The sequence below is a fragment of the Phycodurus eques genome, chromosome 15 (genome assembly GCF_024500275.1).
Source record: "Phycodurus eques isolate BA_2022a chromosome 15, UOR_Pequ_1.1, whole genome shotgun sequence".
NCBI classification, from domain to species: domain Eukaryota; kingdom Metazoa; phylum Chordata; class Actinopteri; order Syngnathiformes; family Syngnathidae; genus Phycodurus; species Phycodurus eques.
Window position 1 is genome coordinate 20,230,242 of NC_084539.1, and position 11,936 is coordinate 20,242,177.

Consider the following 11,936-nt stretch of genomic DNA (forward strand, 5'->3'; position numbering starts at 1 on the left):
AGCCAATATTTAGTCTTCAAATGTCAGGGAGTCTTGCCCAGCCTGCCCTCCCCCCTGCCGGGCTGAACGGCAGCTCTCTTTGGGTGGAGCTTCAGCACTCTGAAAGCAAAACATGACAACAGGTGTGAACACACCCAAACCACACTGACTGGCATTTAACAGCTGAAAAGGCTTTACCTGGGCGGGGGGAGTGTAGACGTGGTGGTGGTGGTGGTCCGTCTGACAATTATGGCTGTAGGAGGAGGTCTCCAATGGCCTTGAGGGGGCCCCAGATCCTGGGGAGTGATCCAGAAGCTGTTGTAGCAGTGAGTCGGACAACACGTCCCCGCCGCTCTGGGGGTGTGGGGGGGGGGGATGATTGTATGTTAGCCTAATATCCGTTGGCATGTTAGCATTTGATCAATTCTCATTTGAAATCCGACATTACGAGAAGCCATGATGTGAATATCCTTCCCATACTCAGGTTGCGATCTTGCTATACGTTAACACATCAACAGTTAACATGTTATCATTTTATCCATTCTCATTAAAAATACTATCTCCAGCGCTCAATGGAAAATATCGATCTACTGCAGCATTTTTTTGCACTCAAGACTGCTACCTAGCATGTTAGGAATTCTCATTAGAAATACTACTCAACTCAAAAGCATCAAGTAAATTCATGCCTCAGGTTGCTAGATGTAGCTTTTATATGTGAGCATGGCAACTGCTACCATGTATAGCGACTTTCGTGAGAATTAGTACCCAAGCACAGCGCGTGATATAGAATCCTTTGTTTTACGCCTTAGTGGTTTCTGTACTCAGGTGTTAGCATTTCATCAGATAACATTAGAAAACAACTTACTAGCTTTGTGTATGCTACCATCTATCGTTTATCTATCTTTGAAATAGAGCCACATCTAGCTGCCTGAGCACTTTCTTTAGAGTCATACATTTTAGCATACAAACTGTTAGCATATTATCTTTCATGACATCATACGTGTGTCAAGAGTGAGGCAAGGACGCCCGAGTGGACTCTTCCAGGCGAAGAGAGGTGGTCGGGTTGTGGCGACGTCTTCCCTCGCAGGGATTCAGAGGAGAGGTCTTGGCTGTGACATTAAAAACAATAAACAATAGTTTATTCGTAAAAGGGAGGTGTAAAATAAGGATGTCTGATGGAGTCTGCAATCACCTGCCATGATGGTCCTTCCTCACCGCCACTCGGGCGCTTTCAAGGTTGACGTGCAGGAGTTGAAGTTCATTCCTCTGACTTTCATACACCTGCAAAACACACATCATGACTACAGGGAGTATGATGTTTTCAGTGAGACAGTCTGTGGGGTAAGGGAAGAGTTGGGCTAGCTGGAGAGGTAGCGCTGGGTGTCACCCCACGTAGCAGTGAAAGGGTATTTTGTATTTGTGGAAATGAGATACGTTATGAAGTGGAGGGCCCCCGGGACAGACCCCTGGGGCACACCTGTGGTCACTGGGTTGAGATGAGTGACTCTGACACGAAGTGAGTGATTCTGGGAAGCAAGTGATTCTGAGGATGGGAGCTTAATGATTAAAGTTAAATAAACTGAGTGAGTGATTGTGACAGGAAGAGAATGATTATGACAAGAAGCAAGAGATTCCGACCGAGAGAGAGTGATTCCAACAGGAAGTGTGCGACTCTGACCCGAAGTGTGTTATTTTTTACAGGAAGTGAATGATTCTGACAGAAATTGAGTCATTCCAAACAAAAGAGCACAATCTCAACAGGAAGTGAGTGATTCTGAATGGAAGTGTTTGTTTGTGATGAGTGATTCTCACAGGAAGTTAATGATTCTGACAGGAAGGGAGTGATTTTGCCAGGAAAGAAGGGATTTTTGACTAGGCAAGCATGTTTGCGGGTGACAGACTCATTCACCGTCTCGGCGGCACATTAAAAACAACTCAATTCATTTTGGCTGTGACAGTGACACGCAGGCGGGAACGTGCTGAAGGAATGTGACTCAACGGGAAAGACGCCACTCACAAACACCGTTGATCGTTCACTTCCTTGTGGTGAGGGTGAGAGAATGTCAGGCGCGGAGGTCGGTTTGGGTTACCTGTCGCAGGCACTGCAGCTCTGACACGGCGCGGTCCTGTTTGGAGCGAGCCAGTTCTAGAAGTTCGTCTTTCCAGCTGTCGCCCTCCCCTGGGGAAGCAACACAATCATGAGTCCAACATGATTCGTCAAGGATGTACAGTGTGACGCAGTGACTCCTTCCTGATTCTTCTCCACAAGGAAGTGAATTATTGTGACAGGAAGTGAGGGAATCATGAGGACGCTAGTAGTGCTGAGCAATATTACCTGGAAATAAACCGATTTCTGATTTTAAATGACCCCCACCCCCCCTTTGCTGATCAAAAAGCAACGTAACGTAAAAATAAAATTGATTATTCGCACAGCTCGAGAATACACAGGCAGGAAGTGTTTGATTTTGACGAGTGACTTTGACAGTGTGTGATTCTGAGGATGGGAAATGAATGACTTAAGTTGAATGAACTGACTGAGTGATTGTGACAGGAAGTGAGTGACTGTGAGGGGAAGTGAATGCACCTGACAAGGCCAGATCCTGGCGAAGCAGCTGGACTTCCTGTTTGAGTCGGATGGTTTCCTCCCGTTGGGCGCTGCCCTGCGTCACCTGCTGCTGCAGTTCCTCTACGAGAATAACTGCGCTACTTCACAGATATTTGTACTTCTACTTCATTTTTACTTTTGCAGTTGAATCCATACTTCTGCTTCTACCAGAATTTTTTTTTTTTTTTTTTTAAACACAGGTATCTGTACTTCATTTTTTCTTTTCAATTTTGTACTGAAGTACATTTCAGGTTCTGTACTTTTTGTACTTGTACTTAAATACATACAATCAAGACTTCTACTTTTACCTGGGTCTTTTCTACCCAAGTATCTGTACTTGTATTTCATTTTTACTTATGACATGGTTGCGTACCACGGAGGCGCGCGTTGTCGCGCCGGGCTTCTTTCAGTCGCCGTCGGTTGGCCTCCTCCTCTCTCAGCAGCTCGGCCTCTCGGGAGCGGCTCTCGGCCAGCGCCGCCTCCGTCTCTCGCAGACGTCCTGTCAGGTGGACCACGTGACCAGAGGCCTCGCTCGCATCTTTGTCCTGGCAAACGATAACAATTTGAATCGATTAATTCCAGTTTGTCCCGCACGGTTCAAACAAATTCACACCTAGATTTATTAAAACAAAGGCAAACAAAAGCAAAATGACTTGCTTAATAATGTCATCGTCATTTGCTTTTTCCATAAGCGGCGGGAGGGAGACAAAAATCGATGAAAATTGTAAATCAGATTTTTGTGCTAAAATAACGTGCTGTTAATCCTTTCACAGGCCGCATCACGAATGACTTCATTATCATTATATGATACTTCATTATCATATATATATATTATATATATTATATATGACTTCATTATCATTATACGTACCTTGATTTTGAGCCTTGAACACAGCTCTTCCTCTTTGACCTTTAGAGAGCCCACCTCAGTGGTTAGAATCATGACTTTGGAGTTGAGACTGTGGTTCTTCTCCTAAAAGCGAAAGGAAACCAGAGAAAACCTCTTACGCGTTTTGTTCGACTTTTCTGGAGGTTGCACAAGAGGACCGCTACCTCATAGTCTTGACATGTATGCCTCATGTGCTTCTGGTTCTCCTGGAGCTCCTCAATCCGTTGCAGAGCGGCACGCAGCTCCTTGCGGACCTCCTTCTCCCGCGCCTCCACCAGCTGGACCCGTTTGGTCAGCGCTCGGATCACCTCGTTGCGCTTCTGCAGCTCCTCTGCACGAATCCGCACAAACACAAAGGCCAATCATACGACATCCTAGAGTAGTAGTTAAGTACCGTCTGCTCTTTGACCTTTCTAGTAAGAAAGTATCTAGTATAACGACATCATCTTTTCCCATTGAAATGAATGAAAATGCCATTAATCCGTTCTAGCTGACAAAAAAACACCAACAAAAATACAATACAGACATATATACCACAACTTAGTTTCACAACTAAGTGATTCAGTAAACTGCAGGAATATACGGTACAGTAAGTCGTTTTTCACAGCAGATAAAAAAATATGCCTGTGAGTATTGATATAGTGTCTGTCTGCATGTGTTGCTGCACCATTTGTGTTCAACGTCCGTTGCTGAAAGGGTTATAACTACCGCAACACCGATGCTAGTTCTGTTAGCTCATCTATCGCGTTTTGCACTGTGTTAGCGTTAAGCGAGCAGACGTCCGCAAAGAAAGAATTGGTCACTATCAGCTGCTTGTTGTGAAGTTCAGCGCCACCATTCAGTGCTTGTAACTCAAATTTTGGCGCGCTACTCAAGACAAAAACTTCGTTCGAATGACGGCTCGTATCTCGAAAAAGTCGTGAGTCAGGTCACTCGTAATTCAAGGCGCCACTGTACTGTCACCTACTACTGTACGACATTTCTGCACACGAGTAGGACAACTACATCAGTACTTCTACTTGTATCTCTTTTTTATTTCTTTTTATTTTTTTTTACACAGGTACTGCATCTGTCCTTCTACTCAAGTACAATGTGTTGAGTACTTTTGTCACCGCATACCACATTGGCGTCAGCTGCTCACCTTCCAGTCGAGATCGCTTCTGCTCCGACTCCAGCAGCTGGCGACGGTCGCCCTCGCAGGCGCGAAGGCACCTCTGGTGGGAGGCGGCCGTGGCGTTGAGCTCGCACTCGCGCTCCTTCAGCTCCGCCATCAGCAGCTTTATCTCCCTCCTCTGCCTCTGGATGGTGCAGCTGGATGCGTCGCTCGCCGACAACTTGAGACAAAAAAATAAACAAAAAAAAAAACAGACAAAAAAAAGAACTAACAAAATGAAATAAAACTGTCTGAGCATGGTAAATTGAATATTGTGTTACTATAATTACATTAAATGTAAAATATGAATCCAAACCAGATTATACTTGGATGGATTACATCTTTCACATTTGATGAGGTTTTACAGAGATGTAACTATCAGACAATATTAAATTGGAACTTTTACACTTCTGACAAATGTGCAATCTGAATCAGATTCAGATCAAAGTTGCATGGAATTGGATTACATCTTCTCACCATGCATACGCATACCCCATTTCAAATTTGATAAAATTAAATAGCTGTACAACTGTCTGAACATGAGATTGTTTACACTTAAAACAAATGCACAATCTGGATCAAACTCAGATTTGCTTGGATTACAATTACTGACCATGCTTTTGAAATTTGTAGAATTGAACAAAACTGTAAGTGATGTTAGATTGGAGTGTTTACACTTGAGCCAAATGTGTAATATGGATCAAACTTGGATAGACTTTGATGTTTTAACCTGGATGAAATTTGGACATCAATTTAAAATATAGCAGTTGTAAACACACACAAACGCACACACGCAAACCTGATTTGTGCTCACCTCGGAGTGTTGCATCCTGGGATTAAAAGGATGATCTGTCGGGCCATGGAGGGGAACATCCTGAAAATACATGCCCATCACATTTTGTTTTGTTTTGAAAGTGAGTTTATGGTCATTTTCCTCACCTGTTTGACTGGATTACTGTGCCACACCGCTGCAGAAGAATCTGGAATAAAGTCAAAGAGGATTAAAGAAAATATCGACATTGAATGATGGTGTATCTATACGGTGCCTTTAAAGAACTCAAAATAACATTACAATGTCGAGATTTTGTCTAATTTCTTTACCTGGTGGTAGGACAGGAGTCCATCCTCTGTTTTCTTCCATTACATGATCACTTCGACAAAAATATTGTATTTAATTGCAGTTCCTTCCAAGTATTCCTCCAATTTGTAATCCGTCATTTTGCGTTTTAGGTTGGACAGAAGGACAAACGACCGATGCCAACGACGGCCGATTTACACGTTTAAAATTCATTTTCAATTTACTCCTCCACGACTCGAAATTATTTTTTTCCACATTCCCTTTGCTAATCGCACAGATTCATCGGCAAAGTAACGTTAGTTCAAAGTTTAGAAAACGTTTTTTTTTTTCAAATATAGAGCAGGCGGAAGTGGTGAGCGAAAAACTTTATTTCAAAATAATTACTTTTACCCCAAATACGTCGACTGAAACTTATTTGCCAACATTTATTTTAGCAAAAAAAAACAACGCATACTACTCAATATTTGTACTCAAAACATGAGTCCTTTGAAGTCATAACTGACTACTAAAAAAACAAAACAAAAAAACGTTGGTTTGATATTGAAAATCAACACGGATGCAAAACAAAAAGATCGAATAAAAAAATGAAAACTTTAGAAACAAAATAAATATTTTGTACCTGTTTTTATCAACTAAATATAATGTATTTATTACATTTTGTTAGAGCAAATATGACATACATTTAAGTAAACGATGACAGAGTGACTTGCACAACCCATACCAGGATGTGTAATTGTTCTCCAAAACGACAGAGGGCGCTAATGCCGGCGTTCACCCTTTCGTGCGCCACTCTTCCATCCCGCGAACGAGAAAAGCGCTGCGAGTGAGGCGTGCTCAAAGTACGCCAACTAAACTACGATAGCACCTGGGGACAAAAACAATGACTTTCTGAAGCGTCCATCAACGCCAACGATGCCAACGTTGTTATCGAGAAGAAATCGCTTTTAACGGATATTCTGCGGGGTGCGTAGCGCGATTGTTTCCCTTCAGTTTGTGGCGGAGGAGCTAGCCTGCTAAAGCTAACGAGCCGCTAACGGTGACAGCTGTGTGACTCAACAGTAGCAGAAAAAAAACGAAAAAAAACTGTTGCTCTAACGTGACTGTGTTTTTAAAAGCCAAAGCATAGCATGTAAACAATTCTACATTTGTACTTTGTTAAAATTCTGTAAAGCTTTGGCCCTTTTTACGCAAATGTGTTAGCCGGTTCATCCATTTAGCTGTGGATGCTACCGAGGAAGCTAATGATAAACTTCATAGCACAAAAAAATGTGGTCACACAGTACAACTCTCTGATTATAAAAAAATAAATAAATACTGTATTTCCTACAGTTCAGAAGTTTGGGTTCATTTACAAATTTTCTTATAAAAGAAAAGCACTTTTTTTAAGGGAAGATAACATTGACTTAATCAGGATTGCAAATATATATATTTTTAAGCACTCCACCAAACAAACATTTAACAAAAAGTATATACGGTGTACAAAAATAATGAATGTTTAGCTAAACGCAAAGCTAGTATTCGGTTGTATGAATAATGACAGGTGAATATACAGGTTCATTTGACCTTCAGCCATCTAATGGAAGAACATTTAATTGTTGTGCCTGTCACTTTTCATGCTGGCATAGAGAGATAAACAAATATAAAGAATTTGATGTAAATAAATGAAACAATGTGTAATATTTTCCAGACAATTTATGATGGCTACTAGTGAGATGGACTCTTCAGAACATGATACGGTCGACCCTGATTCAAAGTACCCATTGAAAGTTCTTTACTGTGGAGGTATGTTTTTTTTTTTTTTTTTGTATACAAAGATATATATCTAGGGCTGGCCGTGGTTCAAACCATGTCCCTGTTGATATGAACTGCTTACACTGACAACATGGCTGTGAACTGAAAGGAGCTAGGTTACTAAAGCAGAGTCAGTGTTGTCAACTTAGCCACTTTCCTGACCCATCTTGTGACAGTTTTTTCCAAAAAGACAATCCGGGACTTTAATTCCCACAAAGAAGCAGGCAACGTGAGCGCAATTATTTTCACATTGTTTGGCAAGGAGCCATTGTGGAGTCAATCGGGTCGAAAATTTCCAAAGACGTTGCCAATTAATAAGATGGAAAAGCAGTGACGTAGCCACATATTTTTGTCCTGGGGTATGTGTGTCCAAGCCGGAAATATTTTGCAGAGGTTTTTACTTGCATTTTTTAAAAAAGGGCATTTTATCCCAAGAGGCAAGACTTATTTTCACATTTATCTTCAAAGAAAAATTGTTTACAGTGGTAACTTGACTTACGAGTTTGTTCCGTGGCCACACTCGTAACTTGAGGCTCTCATATCTCAAATAATCGCTCCCCATCGAAATGAATGGAAATGCCCAAAAACACCAACAAAATTTTTCTTAAGAAAAATAGGATTCTACAGTATTGTGCTTTATTAAAACAAAGTAATAACACAATTTAAAATAATATAAAGAATCAAACAGCTTGTGTATCATAATTCAATGAGCATTGTGCGTCTGAGCCACCAGAGGATAGTATAATACATACAGACATACGTGTAGATTTGATGATGAAAAACAGAAGACTGTCTCAACTAAACTGCCGTAATAGTAGTAATTCTTCGCAGCGGATTAAAAAATATATGCCTGTGAGTACTGTTGTATGCTGTCTGCTTGTGTTCAAATATAAGTTGTTAAATGGTTTACAAGCACCGTGACATTGCTGCTAGTTTTGTTTGCATGTCTACGGCGTTTTGCATTGGGTGTTAAGATAGCAGACATTCAGAAGACAATTGGAATTTTAGATCATCCTGTCTCTCATCTTTTCTGTGATGCAGTAGTTAATATTAATCCCAGTTTTTTCCCCCTTGCCCTCCGCAGTGTGCTCTCTGCCTTCAGAGGTAAGTGTAACAAGCGTGGAATACTATGTATGCTGTTTATGTCACATTACTAATTGTAATCTATTACATGGATAGTACTGCGAGTACATGCCCGAGCCGGCCAAATGTCGGCAGTGGCTGGAGAAGAACTTCCCGGATGTTTTTGCCCGGATGACTCTCGGTGAGTGTCAATAAAGTTGTAGTTTTATTGTTTTCCGACGTTGGTGTTCAACCGTTTGTTTTGTGTCCTTCTGTCCAACTGGCCCCGCAGCCAAAGCCCCCAAAAAGGACCCCGATGCTGGAGACGCTCCCCCTGGTGTCGAGGAGGAGGAGAAGAAGAAGCAGAAGAGAGGTTTGTTCTTTTTTTTGTTTTTTAACATTGTATATTTAAACACCAACTTGTTCAACCAAAGCATACCATTTAATCTAAGAGAAATCTGCTATTTTAATGCTAACAATGTGAACCGCCATTGACAGGCTAAATTAGCATAACTGTTGCTGTAATCATTAACATTCAAACCACTGCTACTTTAGCATGTGGAGTTGCAAAAAATCCAAACAGAGCATACAATAATACTCAGCCATGTATTCTCTCTGCTCCGTGGGAACAAGAAATACTGCTGGAATTTAAATTGGGGACCTGCTCTCCCTCTTCTTCTTGCTCCTAAATACGCTGCATTTTTCCCAGTAGAGCTCCGTGCAGCTCAACTTGCCTGGCAAGTTGTGGCACAGCGTAGTTCTACACTGAAGGTGCGAAGGACTTGCCTGTATATTGTAAAAACCCATAAACGATCGATTAAGAATCTGCAATATATCAGGGGGACACTGTAACTGATTTGAATGTGTCCTGCAGCCCATTTGGGCAGCAGTGCAGTCGAGCCTGAGTGAATTGCGCCATTTGCTGCCTCCATTGCGCTCACTTGTCTTGATTTCCTGCCCAGGCGGGCGGGGTCAGATTAAACAGAAGAAGAAGACTGTGCCTCAGAAGGTGACGATAGCCAAAATCCCAAGAGCCAAGAAGAAATATGTGACGCGGGTGTGTGGCCTGGCAACGTTTGGTGAGGTTATTGCATAAATTCATGTACGCCATATTATGTACGCTTAAACGCGGTGTAATGTGTCGATGACGGTTGGCAGACATCGAGCTGAAAGAGGCTCAGCGGTTCTTTGCTCAGAAGTTCTCCTGTGGCGCCTCCGTCACGGCAGAGGACGAGATCATCATTCAGGGAGATTTCACCGACGACATCATCGACGTCATTCAAGAGAAGTGGCCCGAGGTGACTTATACTCAACAACAATAATAATACATTAGGGCATTTGGAAAATACGTTACTGTCCATCACAGGCTTTATGCTAAAGAAGTGGACACCAGGTGGCCCTAACTACTGAACTCGATATAAAGTAGCTCAGACTAACAATATATAATGTTTGTCAGGTGAGCTAACAATACATAAAGTAGCAGAACAAGCTAGCTAGCTGTGTCGAAAGTCACTAAAAGTAACTACATAAAGTTGGACAGGCCAGCTAACTGAACGTTATATAAAGAAGCTCAGGCAAGTTTACTGTCGATACCTCAAACTAGCTAACTGTAAATAAAGCTCATACTAGCTAGCTAATGAAATGATCCTAAACTGGATAACTTTGTACAGAAGGTCAGACTAGCTGTTACTAAATTAGTTCAAACTGTCAAACTAAATAAAGAAACTCAGACTACCAGTGGATAAATTAAGTCAATCTCTCGAGTTGTACATAAAGATGCTGAGACTAGCTAACTGTTGCTAAATTGACTTACTGGCTAACTATATAAAGAAACTCAGACTAGCTAACTAAATGACCTCAAAGTCTGTTTATAAAGAAGCTTAGACTAGCTAACTAAATGATCTTAAACCGGCTATTTTTGTTTATGAAGCTCAGACTAGTTAACGAAATTATTTTTAACTGGCTAAATATCTAAACAAGCTCAGACTAGCGAACCATCGCTAAATCAACTCAGTCGGGCTAAATGTATATAAAGAAGCTCAGTCGAGCTAACTGTCGATAAATAATCTCAAAGTGGCTAACCATATATAAAAATGCGTAGACTAGATAGCCCTAGCTAAATTAGCTCACACTGGCTAACTGTATACAAAGACATTCAGGCGAGCTACCTGTAGATAAATGGGCTCAAACTGGCTAACTGTACACAAAGAAGCTCAGACTGGCTAACTATATATTAGGAAGCTCGGACTAGCTAACCAAAGCTGAATTTGCTCAAAGTTACTAACCATACACAAATAGGTTTAGGCTAGCTAACTGTTGTGCTAATGTTAAAGAGTACAAATATGTTGTTTGTTTCAGGTGGATGACGACAGCATCGATGATCTGGGCGAGGTGAAGAAGTGAAGACCAAAATGTGCACTTTTACTGAAAAATTGATGTGACCTGAAACAACTTGGCCAAATGTACACCTTAACGTCATTTTATACCTATTTTATTTACTGTACATAAAATGCGCAGCACCTGGCCACTCACTTGAAATTTCTTCTTGGTTTCTTTGATGTTTCTAACCCACACACTGTTTTTCCCTCAAAAGCGTAGAATCTGAGATTCCATTTTTCCCTTGTTAAAAACCATTAAAATGTTTCTTTTCGGGGTTGTTCATCTGTCCTCCCCTGCTACTTTCGAGCTGAATCGTCTGCGGGTTTGTTCATGACGCAGATGATAACGTTTACTGTTGGTCTTTTATTCTCCTCCGGGTCACTACACTTCCCAGTAGGCAGAGATGACAAAAGTACTTACTAAGTAGAAGTACAGATGCTTGTGTAAAGAGAGATTCTGGGAAAAGTAGAAGTACTGACTAAAATAAAAATGTACAGACTGAAATGTACATCATTACAAAAGTAAAAATTTACTTTTACTGTCAACTACAGGAAAAATAAAAATTCCAAGAGCTGCCCAGCATTGGCTCGACTAAATCATACTGTAAGGACAGACATCATACTAATATTCAACCTTAAGGTGGATATCAAATGAATCTTAAAAGGACAACTACATATTACTAGTGAGGCACAACAGTGCACTAAGTTGACATCTGTGCTTGACTATTACTACCAGTGAAGCGCAAAATCTAAACCAGTAGAATTGTATGTCAGAAGTCGTCGGAGGAACCATAAAATTGCCAGTTACAGTAACATCTAGCACTTCACTTGTAGTACTGAGTGGGTCGCAGATATTCAATTAGTACACAGTTTTGCCCAAGATGGATAACAAGGATATGCAATACAGCAGTGCAGTTGGGCTTCGATTGCGGAGAGTTCCGCGATAACCGAGCTTCCAGCGAGGTCACTGAAGGCGGCGTGGAGTAAACCTGTGACGTCAC

General features: G+C 41.4%; 2 protein-coding genes across 3 annotated transcripts; one reads left to right on the forward strand and one right to left on the reverse strand.

Moving 5' to 3' along the window:
- Positions 1–5: 5 nt before the first annotated feature.
- Positions 6–6,018, reverse strand: ccdc62 (coiled-coil domain containing 62). The gene is made up of 13 exons (XM_061698259.1): positions 5,728–6,018; positions 5,566–5,606; positions 5,441–5,500; positions 4,615–4,807; positions 3,638–3,804; positions 3,456–3,557; positions 2,958–3,129; positions 2,564–2,665; positions 2,070–2,158; positions 1,172–1,260; positions 980–1,088; positions 178–333; positions 6–99 (listed from the first exon to the last, which is right to left on the reverse strand). Exons 1-13 carry the CDS (start codon positions 5,765–5,767, stop codon positions 10–12), a joined length of 1,410 nt encoding a protein of 469 aa, XP_061554243.1. The 5' UTR covers positions 5,768–6,018; the 3' UTR covers positions 6–9.
- A 475-nt stretch (positions 6,019–6,493) lies between these two features.
- denr (density-regulated protein) lies at positions 6,494–11,218 on the forward strand. 2 transcript variants are annotated; one of them, XM_061698451.1, is made up of 8 exons: positions 6,494–6,667; positions 7,392–7,486; positions 8,580–8,599; positions 8,675–8,759; positions 8,850–8,930; positions 9,520–9,636; positions 9,716–9,855; positions 10,916–11,218. In XM_061698451.1, the coding sequence occupies exons 2-8, from the start codon at positions 7,399–7,401 to the stop codon at positions 10,958–10,960; spliced, it is 576 nt and encodes a 191-aa protein (XP_061554435.1). In that variant the 5' UTR covers positions 6,494–6,667; positions 7,392–7,398; the 3' UTR covers positions 10,961–11,218. The 2 variants fall into 2 exon arrangements, with proteins under 2 accessions (XP_061554435.1, XP_061554434.1); XM_061698450.1 differs by having other exon boundaries at positions 8,675–8,758; positions 8,840–8,930.
- Positions 11,219–11,936: the final 718 nt, after the last annotated feature.